The 21356-nt window shown below is 34.2% G+C and overlaps 1 protein-coding gene across 4 annotated transcripts; it reads left to right on the plus strand.

Annotated features, from left to right (window-relative positions):
- The first annotated feature begins 2184 nt into the window (after nt 1-2184).
- Nucleotides 2185-20151, plus strand: LOC113121267 (RAC-alpha serine/threonine-protein kinase). Of its 4 annotated transcripts, none has more exons than XM_026291589.1 (15): nt 2185-2396; nt 4375-4574; nt 7125-7273; nt 12692-12820; nt 13002-13113; nt 13788-13914; nt 14598-14729; nt 14894-14959; nt 15690-15758; nt 15958-16083; nt 16216-16344; nt 17863-18077; nt 18785-18872; nt 19332-19434; nt 19626-20151. In XM_026291589.1, the coding sequence occupies exons 3-15, from the start codon at nt 7228-7230 to the stop codon at nt 19703-19705; spliced, it is 1422 nt and encodes a 473-aa protein (XP_026147374.1). In that variant the 5' UTR covers nt 2185-2396; nt 4375-4574; nt 7125-7227; the 3' UTR covers nt 19706-20151. The 4 variants fall into 4 exon arrangements, with proteins under 4 accessions (XP_026147374.1, XP_026147376.1, XP_026147377.1 ...); XM_026291591.1 differs by having other exon boundaries at nt 4375-4516; XM_026291592.1 differs by having other exon boundaries at nt 4375-4461.
- The last annotated feature ends 1205 nt before the right edge of the window (nt 20152-21356 follow it).

Below are 21356 nucleotides of genomic sequence, written 5' to 3' on the forward strand. Positions count from 1 at the left end.
TTAGCGAAATATATAATACTATGTGTACAAATTAACAAGCAACTGTCAGTTTTCAGTTTATTTCTCTAGAAAAATATTATTTCTTCACTTCTCTAAAAAAATAAATGTACTGTATATAAAGGTTTTTTTTTTTTTTTTTTTTTTTTTTGTATTCTAAGGTATGGACTTCTCCTGTAAATCTAAAATGTTCAATATGATATAACAGACAAAAGTGACATTCTTGTATAGTATAGAAAGCAGTCAGTGCCAACAACAATAAAAAAAGTCAAAATATTACAAAAAACATCTAAACATTTGACCAGTGTGGCTCACATCATGACAAAAACATTTTTTATTTATGTATTTATTTATTTTTGCACTGGCCAATTGACTTACACAGTTACTAGGTTTTGAAGAATGAATTAAATGTTTTGGGTGATTACTACATTTTAGATTATTAAAATAATTGTACAATTACGTTTACATTTACATTTTATTAATATTAAAATATTACATTTACATTTATTCATTTAGCAGACGCTTTTATCCAAAGCGACTTACAAATGAGGACAATGGAAGCAATCAAAAACAACAAAAAGTGCAATGAAATATTAGTGCTATAACAAGTCTCAGTCAGGTTAACATAGTACACGTAGCATGAGCTTTTAAATATAATAAATAGAAACAAAACAGATAGAATAAAAAAAGAATAGAGCAAGCTGAGGCCTTTACACACACACACACACACATACATAATTTATATATATATATATATATATATATATATATATATATATATATATATATATATATATATATATATATATATTAAACTGTATATATATATATTAACACAGACCCAATATGTAATGGTATTTCATGATTTGGTGATTCAATTTAATATATTATAAAGTACTTCCAATAGTTTTTCCAAAAGTTTGCGAAAGCTGTTTTATGCATGTTTTTGACTAGAGTTTGTTGCATTAACACAGTTTTGACCAGCAGGCGTCACTAGCATGTGTTGTTTCAAAAACTTTAAAACAGTGATTCAGTTAATTTGCTTCGAAAGGTTCGTTTCTTTCCTTCACTATTTTGCTAACTAGAACACACGCGGTCATATGATCACGGAAGACTATCCTTACATCACTGCATTGCAAATCAATGCATAGTAATGATTTCGTGGTTAACTAATTCTTCTTTTCTTTTCTTCTTCTTTTTTTTAACCTCACCATTGTTTTAATTGGAAAAATCTAATTATATTTTACAGATTTTTTTTTTTTTTTTTAATGTCTCAAGCTTTCACAAATCCCACAAAATAAAATTAAGCCGTTTTACTAAGCCTACAATAAAACCATGGTTAATTTTGGTAAGGGTTGTGATGTTCACATGTTTTGTTGTTGAGGAAATTAAAGAGGCTGTAGCATTTCTATGGCAAAAAGATGGCCAAAAATAAAAATAAATGTCTAAAAAATAAATAAATATTTTCCCAGATATAGCCTAGTCGTCCTTTAAAAAAGAAAGTAAAGTAAATGCAGGTGATCACGCTGACGCCTCCATGTCCTGCAAACGCTCTTTAGCATCCTCCGCACAAATGATTGGATATGCGCCTAACAGCCCTCAATTACATTATGAAACATTTTTAATGAATACTGTGAAATGCATGAAGTGTTTTATGTCTGTTTATTTTAGGCAATTCGTGCTGGTTTGAGAAGGCTACATTGATCAAACATAATGCTCAACTCACTGTCTGATGCTGCAGCTTGAATTTTACAAACATAAAATGTTCCAAATAAATTTAAAAATTAACGTAATAAAGAAACAGCCTATGATCACTTTGCCATTAAAAACCAAAACTGACCTATTTTAATAAGCTATGTAATGGGGAAGAGAGTGAAAAAAAGACATGGTCCAGTTGGACTTGGGTCGAGCAGGGCACTTGAATATGTGCTGCATGCCCTGATGCTACGATTGTTGTTGTTCTGTAGACTGTATAATATTTTATGCCAATCAAAGACAAGGACTAGTCAACTATACGCTTATATGTTTGTTATATTTAAGCGTATAATTGTAATCATTTACCTATAAGTCCTAGTAAATGATCTTCAAATGGAAAATTTTTGCTGTGTGGTAAGGCCTTGAAGGAAATGTGGGGTCTGTTTAAGAAAATCTGACGTCACCGCCTGCGCAACTCATTGCTCACTTACTGCACCACATTGAATTATCACGAACGAATGAAGGAAAACCAGAAGAAGGATGAAATAGCCGAGAGAGAGAGAGAGAGATAGAGAGATAGTGATATAAGAGAGGAAATAGTTTTGCAGGACATACTTTTACCCCCAACAAGATGGAAATAATTTGTGCGAGAAGACGCGCGAAGAATTTGTGAAATGAACCGAAGTCACATCTGAAGTCTTGGGGTATGACATGATATTGTACACGTGCATATAGATTTTCTTTTTTAAGTATGCATGATAGCAGTCTTGTTTTGGGCAGAAGTGAACATGAGATGATTTCCTCAAGCATCTAACCGCATCACGGCTCAAGTTGTTAGAGCTTTAACAACTTTTTTTAATTATGTAAAAAAAAAAAAGCAATCAGACGGTCAGGGATTTGTTGTTGCTTTTAATTTATTTGTTATATAGTATATGGCAGGTTTCAAATGCCGTAAATGTTAATACACACTCTAAAATTGTTAAATAGATATGCATGCAATGATTGTGCATGTCTTCTGCATCCAAACAATCGCCAAAATATAAGTGATGTTTGGCTTCACACATGTACAGACTTAGACCATGTATAAATAAATAATAATAAAACTCATACAACAAGGTTACATCTGATAATACAGGTCTATTTATTTGTTTATTTATTTTTTGTAAAGAGTTGGCTATTTTGTGTCTGGTGTACATTTGCGCATTGAGGTGGTCAACCAAAGTAGTTTAGTGCCCAGGAGCAATGTTCTGTGAGTGAAGGTGCAAAAGATGTTTAGAATGTAGGAAACAATGACAAAAATGTTTGACATACAATCTACAATTTTCTAGCAAAACCAGCTAGCCCTGTGGATTGATCACTGTTGTGGATTTATTTAAATGGTATTTATTTATTGAATAAGTAAATGAAAGGGATTTCTTTTTAACTTAACTTTTTTAACTATTGTTATTTTTCTGTATATTTAGATTATTAGATTAAGTAATTCAGAGAGGGCTTTTCACATTTAATCCTCTAAGAATTTTTATTTTTTTTATTTCACTTAACAGTGTAAGTGTACCTACTAGTCAAAGCCCACCACCCAAATGTTGTTTAACTGCTGAAAGCAATCATGTCCTAAAAGAAAACCACCCCGTCCTCAAGCTGTAAAACCTGGCGGCTCTCTCAAGGTGGTCCATTCTCAACCAGGGGTATAGTGGTTGCTAAGGAACTGAACATAAAAACAAACAGCCCTCTAAAAGCAGTAATTCATGACGGTGTTGTCTTACCCAGAATAATTTTAATTTCTGTGTTTGGAATTTTTGAATTCTGTTTTTGGAAATTGTCTTATACTCTGACTTGTTAATAATCCCTTGTTTATTTACACACCAATTGTTCTAAATTAATTGTACATATGAACTGATGTGAGCAACATTTATGTATGTAAAAAACTATATATATATATATATATATATATATATATATATATATATATATATATATATATATATATATATATATATATATATATATATATTTGTGAACACTATGCTACTAATATTCACTATTGGTTAACATTTGGAATAATTATTCATGTTTTTTGAGAGACATCTTATATGCTCATCAAGGCTGCATTTATTTGATCAATACAGTAAAGCAATATTATGTGATATTAATCATGTGACACTAAAGACTTGGAGTAATGACTGCTGAAAATTCAGCCTTGCCATGACAGGAATAAATTAAAGTACATTTTCAAGTATAATAAAGAAGAAAATTGTCATTTTAAATTGTAGGAATATATCAGAATGTTTTTACTGTATTTTTTGTTTAAATAATTGCAACCTGAGCATAATATATTTATTTCAAAAACATAGTTAAGATTCCATTGCATGCAAAAAAATTGTAAACTTAGCTCTATACACATGCAGTTATGAAATATAAGCATAACAAGGCCGCTGCTAAAAAAAAAAAAAAAAAACTAGATGACTGAGGCCCTTTACTCCTTTTCTCCCTCTCACTGAGCCACGAGCAAAAGCTGAAATTTTGAATGAGGTGGGTGGCCTCAGGGACCTCTGTCTCTCACTCTTTCGCTTTATTCGTGCCACGTGACCATCTGCGAGGCCATTGAGTTCATGGAGTGCTGCATTGAGCACAGGCTTGGTTGCCCGCCCACTTTTTTTTTTACTCTCTCTTTTTCTCCTGCAGCGTGGCGGCTTTGGGAGGGGCCGCGCTCAGAGACAAGCTGCAGTGGCAGCACCAGACAGTGAAGCTGACACACATGAGACTTCCCTGGTGTGTGTGGGTTTGTATGAGACAGACAGACAGACAGAGAGAGTCATTAGAGAAGGTAGTTGTGCCTGAGAGTTGTAGGTCTGTGTGCACCTTTGCATTTGCTTGGCCTCATTGTGAGTAAATGGTTCTTCAGTGTGTATTTTTGCTTGTACATGTCTGAGGAATTTTCTTGTTACAGCACTTCTCATAGATTATGTGATTGCTTATCAGCTAACGTTCTTTATTTCTTTCTATCTTACTTTCATTCTTTCTTTTGGCTTGCAGCCATTGCCTCTCGTTCTGTTTAAGTGCATGCATGTGTATTTTGAGCCAGAGGATTACCTGCATCTCCTTGTTGCTGATGTTTGAGGCAGGGGGAGGGGAAGTTCACATGGGGTTGTTGTTTCAGACGGCTCCGAGGCAGGAGATCGCTGTTCTTTCTCACTGCATTCCAAGCAGCCAGAAGCTGCATAGCTCTGGGGTGCATCAAGGGCAGCAGGTTTTATTAGTCAGATCTCAAAATCTACAGTTCAAGCTATTTCCCAATTGGTTTGTTCTAATATTATATTCTAACTGTTGTGCCTTTTAAAATAGTGTGCCAAATACATGTGCAAACTTTATGAAATTATTTTTTTTGTATAAGGATTAAATTGTGTAAACAATATACCATTGACTCTTGAATGTATTTACTCTTTATTAAATCAATTATTTATTACCATTATATTTTTTCAAATGTGAAGCAGTTACATTGCTTTGATATAAACTAAATCAACTGCTCATTAATGGAGTAAGCAATTAAATTAAATTATTATAAAGTAAAAAAAAAAAAAAACTTAAGGTATGTAGATTAAGAGTATGTTTAAGATATATTAGGAGTGGATACACAAGTAATGGATTGCTATGTTTTCATTTCTATCAACAGCAAGGATCTGTAGGTCATGAGAATTAAAATTTCCTTTAAATTTTGTTGTGTGTACAAAGTGAAAAGCTAATTAATGCATGCTTGGCTTTGAAGAAGACAACTTAATAACGTAGATTGTATAGAAACATGATGAACATTCAACATGAAAATAACACATCTGAATAAGAAAATGCATGTATGCAACTTGTATGCTTATGAGGTTAAGCATAGTCAAACAAGTCTTTTTATGTGTGTGTGTGTGTGGGGGGGGGGTTAATACAAGGGATTCTGTACATTCTGGCATACCTATGGTTTTATAAATGTTGGTTGATCAGTCAAAGATTTGTAGGTGAAGAACATGGCTATGTTGGTCCACAAATCAGTCTAGAACAGCATAATTACATAATTGTCAGATAAATGAATAATGAGAGATCGCAGAGAACTAGCAGTTAATGTAAAGTAGGCGAAGGGCTGGTGTAAACAATGGAGATTTCTTCATGTAAATTCTATTATGACAACTTTCAGAAGATTTTAGCGTGTTAATGGATGTTTATTTATTAAGTCTTGGCGGTATAGATCTGTTAGGCTGCTGCAGATGAATTGCTGCTGTTGCTTATAGCTGTAGTTGGAGATTATTGCTACTGCTGCCAATGCATACGGCAGTACGGTGCTGTGAGTATTTAAGACATACTGCTGCTTAGAGCTGCACGATTCTGAATAAATTGAGAATCAAATTTTTTTTTGTCTCAAAAGGAGATTGTGATTCTCCCACGATTCTGAACTAAACAACAACAACTAAAATGTGTGACAAAATATTACTGCTGCTATTTAATTGTTTAATTTATTTGAATGAATTATTAAACATTTTAATATATATATATATGTATGTATTTAAAATATTGAATACACCAATTTTTTATATAATGAAGAAAAAGTCATTTGAATCAATAATTCAGTGACTTCCTCAATGATGCAGTCGACACAAATGTTATTTGAATGTTATTTTACTTTCAAACGGGGATTTGCTCTATTTTGATTGCTACAATAGAAATCAATGTTTATATCTGAATGATAAAGTTTCATCCCAGTATTTCTGTGATAATATGAATGATTATAAGACATAAATAATACTGTGTAGTTGAAAAGACTGTTTCTTATCCAAACATGGTAACTATCTGCTCTCTGTCAGCAGCAGCGTAAAAGCAGATTTGAATGTTCCAGTAAGACTTTTTCAAAGGTTTAATAGACACGAGCGAATCATTGTCATTTGAAAAAAGGGATTACATAGCTGTTTGAATCGAGATTGTGATCTTTTAACGATTAATCTACTGCTGCTGCATTAATAGGCTAGGATTTATAATAACCCGTAGCAGATCTGTACAGGTGGAGCTGGGGAAGGTGGAGGGTTTAGAGAAACTCTGAAAGTCTGGTGCAAAATGCTAAAGTGAATGCTAATCAGCCATTTAAATGCAAAGCAGTAAACCTATTGGCTGCTTATGTAACATGGACCAATCATCTTGTGTCAAGTTGTTTAACACTGTGAATATCATCAATTTACGTTACCCAAAAGCCTGCACCATCTAGAGTTTTATGACAGAACTTGGCATTTGTTTTTGTTTCTTTTCTGCAGTGTTTTTTTATTTTTGAGATGCAATGTCAATATATTCCGTAAGAGTCACACTTATGTAAAGTGCAAGCATGCTTTGTGCTTAAAACAGTAGGATAAAGCTAATATATATTACATAAATAAGTCAGAAACTTTATTTTCTTCTGTTTCCTGCAGGCCACTTGTCCTGCTGAATGTCTAGGCTGGAGACATCCAACAGTTTCCACCTTCTGGTCCTGGTCCAAGTCAAAGGGACAAGAGGGTTTTCTCTCCGGCCACAATGAGTGATGTTGTCATTGTGAAGGAGGGATGGCTACATAAGAGAGGTAAAAATTCTGTGAAGATGTGATACTTGTGAAAAACAAGCAAAAAAAATAAATAATTACTTTTGTTTACATTATTACCATTAGATCTTGTCCAGATAAGAGGTGTTTATGAACCCAGTCCCAAGCAGGGTCAGACTGATAAAAACCTAGACCAAAAAAATACTTAAAACCTAGCCTGTCTACTCACAATTAAGAGTCCAAACTGCATTATGATTTATACACTGAATCTGCATATTTATAAACATTCAAGACCAATGTCACTACTTGAATTTCACAGCTGTGTGTTGCTGCCTGACATTTTGCTCTCCTCATTTGATTGGAGTTGAGCATTTTGAGCACTGCTCTCAGTCCGGTGTCAGCTCCACAAATCTTCTTGCAAGTGTGAAGCTTAACGTCCATAGGAGTTAACCGAAAATGCCCACTCTGCTCCACCTTGCTCAGCACCATTGTACAGACTACGTCAGTGACAATGCAAAAAGCTGCATGTGTCTATAGCTTTTACAAAAGCTGCCATTGTTTTTGTTGCTATTGTTTTTCTTATTTATTCAGTATTTTCAACATTGGCCAACATGTAATCAAATCACATTCTTCTTAAGTAAATTTTCCTACTGTACATGTCAGTGAGAGGATATTACTGTGTTGCACTCCTCAAAGCATGGAAATTTTGAGTTCATGTCTGTCCTTGCAAACCACAGAGCATCGGAGTCATTGAGCCAAAGAGGCAGATGCAACAGTGTACAGGGAAATGACCTGAGGGTGTGGAGAGCAGAAAACAGCAAAAGGGCTGAATATCAAGCACTCAGGGCGTTTGCTATCCTCATTTTGCCAGTGTCCATGAGACATAGACTGCCGGACAGTGTAGGGCTGTGTACTTCTGTAGGCAAGGTCATTTCAGTTCAGCTATGCAGACAGACACCACCCGTAATGGCACTCTAGGCCCAGATGAAAAGCAGCTCTGCCTTTGCCTGGATTTATGCTGCTTAGCATGGCGGCAGGCTTGTTTTGCCCACAAGGGATTTAGGGAGTTATTTTTTTCCCTATGTGTGGCCCATGGGGGCATATTTTGTGTTAATCTGTTAATGTTTAGCATATTTCTTTTTTCATCAAAATTGTATTTTGTAAATTCGTATAATTGGATTTGTTTGTTTTTTAAGGATTCTCACCTGTTTATAATCCCCTTTACTAATAAGTACAGTACAAGTTTTCCTCTGCTCATCTGTCTTATTAAAAAAAGCTGATGTCATTAAAAAGAAGATAGTCCTTGGGTGAAAACTGTGTCTGTATTAATCTGGAACAGAACAATTAAAAAAAAAAAAAAAAAAATAGTTGATTTTCTGTCATGCATTAAAAGAACTGACATGCTCCCAGGACGATCGTGTTTTATGATCTCACCATGTGCATGTTTAAAGTGTGTTTATCAGTGCAGATATGAGTCAGCTATAGCAGTAGCTAATTTTTAAACTGCTTGTGTGGCCACGATATCTTTTGTGTCACTTCCTGTTTTCAAGAATCTGACTGTTAGTTACCAGAAGTCCCACTAATGTGGCGACATTAAAATAAAAAATGACAAAGAAATGAAAATCCAACCATGAAACCCCAAACACCAACAGCAGTCATGGCATCTTACCGTTGTTTTTTTTTGAGTAAACTTGTGCAGGCTTGTGTAGCTGACAACCACTCTCATCTGATTGTAATGTGAACTCTTGCTTTTGACAGAGACTGTCTTGGTCTTACTTGAGTTTGAATACAGTCATGGCATAAAGTTTTGGCAGTGAAATAAATGTTATGTTTTGCAAAGTTTATCGCTTAAGCTGTTGTGGATGTTCATTCACATTGTTTCTAGATTATTGTGTATTGAGTGATCAGATGCATTTTAAATAATTGCTAATACCTTCTTTGGCCAAAAAATGAACTTTTCTAAAAAACAAATTCACTGTTTTTTGATCCTGATACAAAATGTCCAGCTAAATTCATTGACTAATCATATAAGAAGCACACGTGAAAGTGCGAATGAGCACTAGTCAGGTCAACTGACTATCAATCAAATTAGATCGTAAGAGCAGACTGATTGGTATAAAAGGTGGGAAGAAGCACTTCTAGTCATTGTGTTCTTGTTAGCAATGATTACCTCCAAAGAAACACGTGCAGCATTCTTCAAAATGGCCCCACATGCAAGGAAATCTCTGCAAAGAATATTGTACCTGAAGAACCATTTACTGGATCATCAAGAAGAGAGGTTTGACTGCAGTGAAGAGGTCTTCAGGACATCCCAGGGTGTCCATCAAGCACCAGGACCACCTCCTTCTGAGGAGACCGCTACGTAATCGTGCAGCACCAGTGCAGAGCATAAAGATTGATAAAGAAGGGACTTGAAGATCATTACATTGAAATTTGGTATCCGTGGCCAGGCAACTCCCCAGATATCAATCCCATAGAGAACCGTTGGTCAGTCCTCAAAAGGCAAGGGGACAAGCAGAAGCCCACAAATTGTAAACAACTCCGAGAACTAATAAGGGGAGAATGGACCGCCATCAGTCAGGATTTGGCTCAGAGGCTAATATCCAGCATGCCAGAGTGAATTGCAGAGGTTATGAAGATTGGCTATTTTTGGCTATTTTTAGCCAATAAAAGTCTTTAAAATTTATGATAAGCTTATCATTGTTTTTCAGTATACCATAGAAATATATGGAAAATAATCTACAAATACTGAGGCAACAAACTTTGCAAAACACAAAAATTATGTCACTGCCAAAACTTTTGGCCATGACTGTAAACAGTAGTTTCCTGTTTGTTTTCATGACTGTAGATAAACTGATTAAATGAAAACTGTTATGGTGAAAGTTCTCAACCTTCTATTTTTAAGGGTTCAGGGATGCCCCTTTTACAAATTACCTTGAAGTACTGCAGGGTACTTCCCCAACAAGAAGAAATTGACTAGTCGTAGGTTTGGACTCGCAGTCTGTGGTTTAAAGGAGAACAGCCTGTGACATGTGTACTGTAAATTGTGTAGTTTACCAGAATTCGATCATAGATACTGACTGCTCGAGTGTCTACAAACAGTTAGAAGGAGTACAACTTTAACATTTATATTGTTCACATCTAATTTCCTGATTGCAAAACTTCAATTGGAAAGTAATTATTCACTAATCATATTATTCTGTTTTTAGAGTGACATGTTAAGAATAAGAAATACTACTTAAATTCACAGGGCTCAGACATCCCCCACTTTCTGTTATATTTACCTCAATTTTAAGTTAAGGCTTTTTTTTATCTGATATTTATTTTTATAATATGCTGTTTACTAATCAGCATTTCTTCCAAGTTTTTATCATTTTGATCACTTTGTCTCTTAAACAGCCTTGCAGTGTCACATTAAAAAATATAAAAATAAATACATTTTAAATTTTTACAAATTTTCCATTTAGTCTCTTGGTTATTTGTAAAACTGCATGATTAATGATAATAAGTATAATATAACATCACTCCACTTATAAAATTCCTAAACTATAATTCATGTAAACTCTACAAATATTTATCATGTCATATACACTATCATTAAAAAGTTTAGTATCAGTAAGATTTTTGCTTTAATTCAACAAAATAATAATAATAATGTTGTAATGTTATTAAAATAAATGCAGTTATTTTTAAACTTTCTATTAAATTATTATGCTGTTTTCACCATTAATAAGAATAAATGTTTGCCAAGCATAAAATCAAGCATATTACAATTATTATTGATTGAACATGTGACACTGAATACTGACATAATGACTGCTGATAATAAATATTTAATTATACTATATATTGGTCAAATAAATTCAGCCATTGTGAGCAAGAGACTTAAAAACATCAAAAACTTAAAAAAGTGGCGTATATGTTTATCATATACAGTCATGCCCAAAAATATGGACACCCTTGGTAATTATGAGGCTGTGAAAATTGATCTGCATTGTTAATCCTTTTTATCTTTTATTTTAAAAAATTCACAAAAAATGGAATTTCTTTCATTGGATAATAAGAATTTGTTTTTCACAGAAATATAAAGAGGAGGGGAAACAAAGCCCAAATTCCCTTATTCATCCATCAAAATGGGAGAAACCAAAAAATATATTTCTGATGTGCAGCAAAAGATAATTGAGCTTCATAATTGGTGAAGTGGCTTTAAGAAAAGAGCTAGAGCAGTGAAAATTCCCATTTCCACCATCAGGACAATAATTAAGAATTTTCAATCAACAGAAAATGTTATGAAAAGAGGACGTGTATCAATATCGTCATAATGCATGGTGAGGACGTCAGTTTGAGTGGCTAAAGACTCGCAGAATTGCAGAAAACAGTTGTGTCTCGGGGTCAGAAAATTTTTCAAACAGCACCTACATCACCACATGTTGTTTAGGAGGGTGTCAAGAAAAATTATCCTAGCTCATTCAAAAACGAACTCCAGCATATTTATTTATCAGAAACGACTGGAACTTCAAATGGGACTGGCTTCTATGGTCAGATGAAACTAAAAATGAGCTTACAATTAGCAGCAAACACTCAAGATGGGTTTGGTGAAAACAGTGATAAAAAGTATCCCATGTGTACAATGAAATATACTGCTCTATTTTTGATGTTGTGGGCCTATATTTAGATGCATGGCATCTTTGGTTCTATCAAATACCAACAGATAAAAAATCAAAAAGTGACTGACTCTGTTAGAAATCTTATAATGGACCATGTTTGGATCTTCCAACCAGACAATAATCTAAACACAAACCTCAAAAACAACACAGAAATGGGTCACTGGCCGCAAAACCAAGCTTCTGCTATGGCCATTAGAGTTCCCTGACCTGCAGCTTATAGAAAATGAGTGGGGTGAACTTAATAGAAGCGCCCACCAACATGGAGCTGGGTATCTAAAGGGTCTGAAGTGATTCTGGATGAAGGAATGGTCTCTGATCTCTTATGAGGTGTTCTCCAACCTCATCAGGCATTATAGGAGAACTTTTAGAGCTGTTAAACTGGAAAATGGAGGTTTAAAAAATAATTAAATAAAAGGGTGTCAATGTGTATTAGAGGAAAACATGTATTTTATAATGATATTTCCCTCCATTTTAAATTCTTATCCAATGAAAGGTTAGATTTTTGTGAATTTTTAAATAAAAGATCAAAAGGATTAACAATGCAGATTAATTTTCACAGCCTTCATTGATCATATTTACCAAGGGTGTCCATATTTTTGGGCATGACTGTATATTATATCATATCATATATATGCCTCCAGTTTAATGGAGTGTCTTTATAATAATAACATAAAAGTGCCTAATGTATTTAGTGGTCCATGGTATCATAACATACGTTTATTAAATATTAATACAGAAATGTTTCCATATTTTGTTTGGATATGTTTTGTTCTACTAATCTGTTTATTTCCAGGAGAATACATAAAAACATGGAGACCAAGATATTTCTTACTCAAGAGTGATGGTACATTTATTGGGTACAAAGAGCGGCCACAAGATGTTGACCAGCTGGAAACTCCACTCAATAACTTTTCAGTAGCCCGTAGGTAGCCATTTCATTTTATCAGTTTGAATAAAAAACAGTTTGAAGAGGAACAAACACACACACACAATTCAATTTGCTGTAATTGTCACCTTTTGCATTCTTTCTTTCCTAACCCAACCTAAGAACATCAAAATAACACACACACACAAAAACTCTCTCTCTTCTTTTATTCACTCAGAATGTCAGCTGATGAAGACGGAGCGACCGAAGGCAAACACTTTTATTATTCGGTGCCTGCAGTGGACAACTGTTATTGAACGCACTTTTCATGTTGAGACCCCAGAGGAAAGGTTGGTATGTTGTCAGTACCACCGCCCTCCTTTACGCAGAGTACGCAATTTGCGCAGGGCACCAACTCCCAGGGGGGCACCATCCCAGTAGCTAAAAAAAAATAAAAAATAATCCCTTCTCGTCTATATTAACATTAACATATAAATATAAAAATACAAATTGAAACATTAACATGGCCACCTTTTCATGATAGAAATGCTATAGCCTCTTAAATGTCTTCAACAAAAACATGTGAGCATCACAACCCTTACCAAAATTAACCATGGTTTTATTATAGTAAAACTGCTTAATTTTATTTTGTGGGATTTCTGAAGGCTTGGGACCATAAAATCAATCAGACAAAAATCATAGCTATAGGTAATTGTCTGGAGCTACAATTTTAATTTATAAATAATGCAATTTAATTACATTTTATAACTTTTTTATTTAAGTTCTATTTTGAGCCCTTATAGTGAGGTTTTTTGTTGTTGTTTTTTGAAGAAGGGGGCACAACAATAATATTCTGCTTAGAGCACCCATTTGGCCAGCAGCGGCCCTGTGTGCTGTATTCAGAAGCAGACAGTGCAGTGTCTGTTTAGCTTTAATTCATGATAGTGCTTAAATTAAACTTCTGTGGAATAAAAGAAAGCTGTAAAATTACAGTTCCCCTCCATGATTTTCTTGTTTTGGGCAGGGAGGAGTGGACAAAGGCCATCCAGGCTGTGGCAGATAGTCTACAGAAGCAGGAGGAAGAGAGAATGGACTCTGCACCCGACCTTATGGACATGGAGATGTACCTGTCCAAACCTCGACTCAAAGTGGTAGAGAGTTTTCTTGTCCTCTCTACTCTTTCTATAGAAATTTAATGATACAGTGTTTTTTTAAAGGTTAAAATATTTTTTATGGTTGCTAAACAACTCTTAAAGAGCAGGTCATATGGGTTTTTGAAAAATATCTCTTTTGCAGTTTATAATGTAGCTATCCCTAAATGAAAGCAATCTGCAAAGATATTGTCTCTCAGAAGAGACTCGGTTCTGAATTGCCTTAACAAGTATTTTCTAATCTTTTGCCTGTTATGGGTATACAACACATTTGCATAATCCCCGCCTGCCCACGAAATACAAACAGAGTCAGACCTGCCCACAAACACTTCCGCTGGTTAGAGTGTTTACATGATGTTGGAAGACGCTGTGTTCAAGGATGCCACAGAAATACAATTCCAACCTTTTGTTGTGTGCATCTAATTTTATTCTGAGAAAATTACAATGTTTTCTGACTTTAGATGCATTTAAACCTGTTGTAAGGGACTCAACACTATATAAGGACACTTTAAAATATCATATGACCTGCTTTTTAAGTAAACAATATAAGATGTGAACCTAAAAAAAAAAACTAAAAATAACCTGTTTAAATACATTTTTGTACCTTAGATTTGATTTTTAAAATGATATAGGATATTTTAAAAGTGTATTTTTCAAAGACTTTTCTTTATGCTTTTGTGTAGACAATGCATGACTTTGAATACCTCAAACTCTTGGGGAAAGGCACTTTTGGGAAGGTCATACTAGTGAAGGAGAAAGCCACGGGAAAATACTATGCCATGAAAATTCTTAAAAAGGAGGTTATTGTAGCAAAAGTAGGTCCTTTGCCTTTTTCTGTCTACTTTTTTCCAGTAAATGTAAACATTGTTTTTTCTATTTGTCTGTACAATGTATTTTGTCAAGTTCTATTTAAATGCATACATCGTAGTTACTTTATATTAGAAGTTCTAACTAATTCTTTTCATTGCTTTATTTACAGGATGAGGTAGCACACACACTTACTGAAAACCGGGTCCTCCAGAACTCCAAACACCCTTTTTTAACAGTAAGCTGATGATATTAAAGTAAAATGACTGTAAAGAGTAGGAGACATTTTAGAATTTGCATTTATCACAAACTAGAACTGATTTACAGAACATTCCAGTTTCCGTTTTTTTTATAGGATTTGGGGTTAAGTTTATTCTTAAATAATAATTTCATTGAGCAGGGGCAGATTTATAAAATTGTTCATCGGGTTGCATAAGGACTGTAAGGAGTGGCACCCATGCATAGTTCTTGTCAGTTTGTGGCCTGGCATAAACATTTGTGTCCATGAATATTCAAAACATTTATATTTCAACAAAAGAACAACCTATACTGTTAATAATTTCAAATAAATAACAAGATATCAATATCCAGCTAATCAAGTCTGTCAGGCTTATTTGAAAGCTACATGGTATGTGTGTTGAAGCAGGGTTGGTACAAAACTCTTCAGGCCTCTGACACTCCAGGAATTGAGTTTGAAACCCCTGATCGATAATCGATCAGTAATTTATTATTGATTTCAGAAGGCAAAAGTGATACTGATTTCCATTATGAGAAGCATCGTGAAATATAATATCCCGTAATCCCAGGCATCCTTTTCGGATGGGATTGGATTTCTCTGAGGATCTCTGAATTAGCAGAATTAACAATCTTTTTTTGTTTCCACTGATATTCAATATTAAACTAGAGAATAAATGTAAATATTCCTTTAATAATGAATGTTACAACACCTAATGTCACCTGTGTTTCAGGGTTTGAAGTATTCTTTCCAGACTCATGACCGATTATGTTTTGTTATGGAGTATGCAAATGGTGGAGAGGTGAGATCTTGTAAAGGTGAAGTTTAGTAATGATTGTTTATTCAAATTAATGAGCTAATTATTTAATTTGCATGCATGCTTTATTTAAATGATGTGTGTACTACATATAATATGTTTTATGCCAGAAGATTCTAAATTCCAGATTTTCTTACTGTTTATCGTTTGTGATATTTATGGGGTATTTGTTCTTATATCACAGCTTTTTTTTCATTTATCGCGAGATCGTGTTTTTTCGGAAGAAAGAGCACAGTTTTATGGAGCAGAGATTGTCTCAGCCCTGGATTACCTTCATTCTGAGAAAAACGTTGTTTATAGAGACTTAAAGGTGAGATAAAAATTATATACAAGAAGAATCATGTTTAATAACTTAAAATGTATAAAATTACTTTTTAGTATAATGCTACTTGTTATATCATTATCAAACCAATATGTTACATAACACAATTCTTCTGTGAAGTTGGAGAACTTGATGCTGGATAAAGATGGCCACATAAAGATCACTGATTTTGGCCTGTGCAAGGAGGGAATTACAGAGGGAGCAACAATGAAGACATTCTGCGGTACACCAGAATACCTGGCTCCAGAGGTAAGAAAACATTAGATGAAAGATATGTGCAATGAGTTCAATACACTAATAGTTTGTAAATACACTATGCAATAATATCTGTATGAACAGAGAATAGAGAAGGAAGTCCAGGTTGGTACAAAGAAACACATTTTTTCTATCTCTGGAAGCAGAGAATGGGCCACTATGGCTCTCCAACAGGAGAGTGCAGGAACACAAAGCAGGGGGTTTTAATCCGATCTGGTCTTTTGAAGACCATTTTGAATACATGAGCTAATTTATAAAGGAGTTCGGGGTGAGGGGGGTTGCTATGCATTTTTTAGTGGTGTCATTTTCAATCATTGTTTAATAAGATTCTGGAGCTTGCAAATCTGGATCTGATTCACTGACCTGTTGGTTCAGTGCTGGCTATCCCTGAAAACTTTTAACTGCAGTGGACCCTTACTACACTTAAGGTGTATGCAGTAGAGCGATGGATAACTTCACCTGTACAGTGTTATTGTGATTCCTCCAACATTTAGATTTCACATCTTTTGCATTTTATATATTTCCTTATCACTGCATAATGAAACAGTCATTCCTGCTTGCAGTTACTATAAATATAACGCAGCTTTATTCACACATACATACATACATATTAAGAGTTACTAGAACAAATTGAAATTGTAAAAATCCTTACAGAATTTATATCTTTCAAACCTATCACATTAACATATCACAGTATAATGTATTTACGTATAACTCCAACTTGCAACTGCTTAAAACATATCCAGCTTTACCCACATACTGTACGTTTGTCACTACACCAAATAGAAATGGAACAAAACATTAAATATTTGATACCTTTCAAACCTTACAGATTTCCATATCATAGCATAATGTATTAATAACGCCAACTTGCAACTACTTCAAATACATCCAGTGTTATTCACATACACATCTATTGCCAGCTGCTATCTAATAATCTATAGCCTATTGGTAAATTTGGACACTTAATGTGGATTGTAAAAATCTATATACAAATGAAAATTGTCTTCCATCTTTCGAGCATTTGGGAGTATTTTTGGGAATATACCACCATTTTAATCAGTTCCACATGCTATCATCTGATCTGTCATGTGATTAATCATGGATAATAATAGTACAGCAAAAGCTATTAGAAGGCAGATGGCTCCTAATGCTTTGAAATCACTCTTGCGGTACTTTGATGTCATACACCGATTGGTCAAGCACAATGCCTCTTCAAGTTGTACATACCTAATGGAGATGTTGAGAACTTATGTTATTACAAATCATGAGCTGTGATGTGAAAGGCATAAAACAGCCATTTAATGCTTCACTGTTAAAACATTGGTTACACTGTAATGAAATTTGTGGTTTTACATGAGTTTACATAAATATATTTTTTGTCAGAATGGTTTTCAATAATAAAAAAATAAAAAATAAACATTTTCCACGATATTTTAGTTATATACCATGCCAGCCAGCAAAATCTTGACCACTTGGCCTCAATTTTGGTTCTCTGCTGCTATTTCTCAGGTTCTTGAGGACAATGATTATGGCCGGGCGGTGGACTGGTGGGGGCTGGGTGTAGTCATGTACGAGATGATGTGTGGCCGGCTGCCCTTCTACAACCAGGATCATGAGAAACTCTTTGAATTGATCCTCATGGATGAGATCCGTTTTCCTCGTACACTTGGACCTGAGGCAAAATCTTTGCTGTCAGGACTGCTTCAGAAAGACCCGAAGCAGCGGTGAGAGACCTTCTCCATGTGCACTGTTTCAATAATTCATGATTAATGATGGATAATTGAAAAATAATCTCTCAAGTAATTGATTCATAACATCACTTGGAAGGTCTCTGAGTCTTTTAATTGATTTTTCTAATTTTTTTTAATAAGAGCAATTTACATGCAACCTTGTCCCTTAATGAAGTAAAAAAAAAAAAAAAAAACAATGGTCAAAAAGGAATGGGGATTGACTATAGTGGCCCAGATTTAAAACTGCTAGTTAGAGACAAGAGTGGTTTAGTTCAAATGTGGTAGAAGAGTAGTCCGTGATATAGAATAGCGAGAAGATGGACTCACAGACAATGATTTTAGATTAAGATGAATCACAAGCTACTGAATGAAGACTCTTTTTCTTTTGGGGATAATTGATTTCAATTAATAGTCTTACAAATTGTCATCTGTGACATTATTTTGCTGTCACACTGTTTAATTTATATCCCTGCTGCCTAATCAGAAAAAAAAAAAAAAAAAATATATATATATATATATATATATATATATATATATATATATATATATATACAAGCAAGAACTAAGAACTGTCTGAAAATCTAGTTTAGTGAAAGTATAGTTTTGTGTGTGTGTGTTTTAACATCCCTGAACGTTGTTGGTATTAAAGGTAACAAGTAATGCAGCTGTTTGTCATCTGTTCTTGGGTTTTCTTTCTGCAGGTTAGGTGGAGGTCCAGATGATGCAAAAGAAGTCATGCAGCATAAGTTCTTTGCAGGCATTGAGTGGCAAGATGTTTATCAGAAGAAGGTGAATAACAATAGCATTCAGTCATTGGCAAAATTCTTGTTGGTCATAAAGAGAGGCCACTATATATATATATATATATATATATATATATATATATATATATATATATATATATATATATATATATATATATATATATATATATATATATATATATATATATATATGTGACATGATATACAGCCAAGTATGGTGACCCATACTCAGAATTCATGCTCTGCATTTAACCCATCCAAAGTGCATGCACACTGCAGTGAACACACACACACACACACACACACACACACACACTGTGAACAAACACCCAGAGCAGTGGGCAGCCATTAATGCTGCGGTGCCCGGGGAGCAGTTGGGGGTTCAGTGCCTTGCTCAAGGGCACCTCAGTCATAAGAGTCAAACTCTCTAACGACTAGGCCACGACTTCCCAAAATATATCTATCTGTATCTGTTTCTCCACAGCTTGTACCACCCTTTAAGCCCCAGGTAACATCAGAAACAGACACTCGCTACTTTGATGTGGAGTTTACAGGGCAGACCATCACCATCACACCCCCAGGCCAAGGTGATGCCCCTCTCTTACAGTACATGTTAAAAAACTCTCACTTAACAAATATTTGGATAATTGCGAAGGCACCACCTAGTGGTGATTTTCAGGTTGCTCTATAAAATCTTTTCACAAATTGAAGAAATACTGTACATTATTCTTTGGCCATAATTTTATCTGTGATTGTTTTATGTATGATTTTTTTCCAGATGAAAACATGGAGTCCTTCGACAGTGATAGAAGACCCCACTTCCCTCAATTCTCATATTCTGCCAGTGGCACAGCATAAAAAGTCTTTAAAAGAATACTTGACCTAGAAATATTTGTGAAAATTTGCTTAACCCCATATCATTCCAAATCAGTTTGACTTTGTTCCACATGTGAAACCTAAATATATTTTTTTATATCCTGGTAAAACTTAAATTTAGTCATTTTTGGAGCTTGACATCATATCCACACAGATTTTACACTGGATCTATTAAAGTGAACGTTTCAGATCCATTCGACCAGTTGGCAGACGTAATGAAAGTGCATGGAGTACACCAAAGATGGAACAGGGCATCAGTTTCCTGTTGGATATTTGTTGTGTTGTGCTACGTCCAGTGTAGACAGCATCACTAGTTATATTAGGTTCTGTGTGCTTTTGTAGTGTCACATTGCAGTGCTTGTGTAGACATATCCACACACAACACATTAGGAACAATACAAGGTTAAATAAAGGATGACAGAATTTTGATTTTGGGGTGAACCTTTCCTCATTCCTTTAATAACACTTTCTACACAAATACACTCCACTGAGACACTGTAATAACTGTCCCATAGCCATTGCTGCATTATACTTATTTTGTAGTAACACCCTTCTGCAAAGGAATACTGGATTCACAATGTAAAGATTTTATCAGTTATCGTTATTCATGTATTGCATATTGCTAGGTTTTTGAAACAGGATTCATTCTGTGTTTTGTTCATCAAAATAATAATTCTGTTATCATTTACTCAAACCCATGTTGTTCCAAACCTGTAATACTTTCTTACCCACATTTTTCTACTTAAGTTGTACTTAAAATGTTGTCCCTAAGTATGACTGTAGTGTTTCATGGTTGTGTCCTATGAGGACACAGTATAACCTAATACCAAAGAAGTGTTGAATTACAGTCATGTTAGAGACTTATGTTTGAGTATAATGTTTTATACTCTTTATACACATTTTTTTTTTTTTTGATTGGTTTGATTCCCTTTTAGAGAGAATGGTCTTTCAAAAGATTCAAAGTATTTGCCAAAATACTCTCCACACCAGATTTCCTCAAACAGAACAGCTAGAAATTCAGTATAGTAGACTGGACATCACTATTTGCATGAAATTTACAGCGATGCACTAAAGGTTTCAGCTAGTGGTAATAAAGGTTAATTAGTTTAATAATTATTATGTTAATGCAGTTTACAAGATTTACAAGATCTGACCCTACAATTTATTCACACTTTCCTTAACTCTTAATTGAACATAGGAAAAAAAGTTTTTTCATCCAAGTTTATCATAGGGGGAAATGGTTATACAGCATAAACTGAAATTGCCAAACAATTAATTTAATTAACTTAATAACATTCTTACATTGATTTATAATTTATAAGTTCTTATTTTTTTGTTAACATGTTGCATGGTACCCAATATTTATTATTTCATTTTAAATGGTGTATTACATGAATTTGTTTAAGAATTGTATTACAAGGAATCCATTACTAAAGTTTCCAGACCCTTCATTTAGTAAAATATGCTGCAGTTAATTCAAGCGTTGGCTAATTGGCTTTTATTTCAGTGTTTAATGTTTTATCGAAGACATTGGGATAAATATGTTATTATTATTATTATTATTTGTTAACTTGTCAATGCTGTAAAATCAAGCTTTTTTTTTTTTTTTTTTTTTTTTTTTTTTGTGCAACCA

The sequence above is a fragment of the Carassius auratus genome, chromosome 20, assembly GCF_003368295.1.
Source record: "Carassius auratus strain Wakin chromosome 20, ASM336829v1, whole genome shotgun sequence".
In the NCBI taxonomy this organism is placed as follows: domain Eukaryota; kingdom Metazoa; phylum Chordata; class Actinopteri; order Cypriniformes; family Cyprinidae; genus Carassius; species Carassius auratus.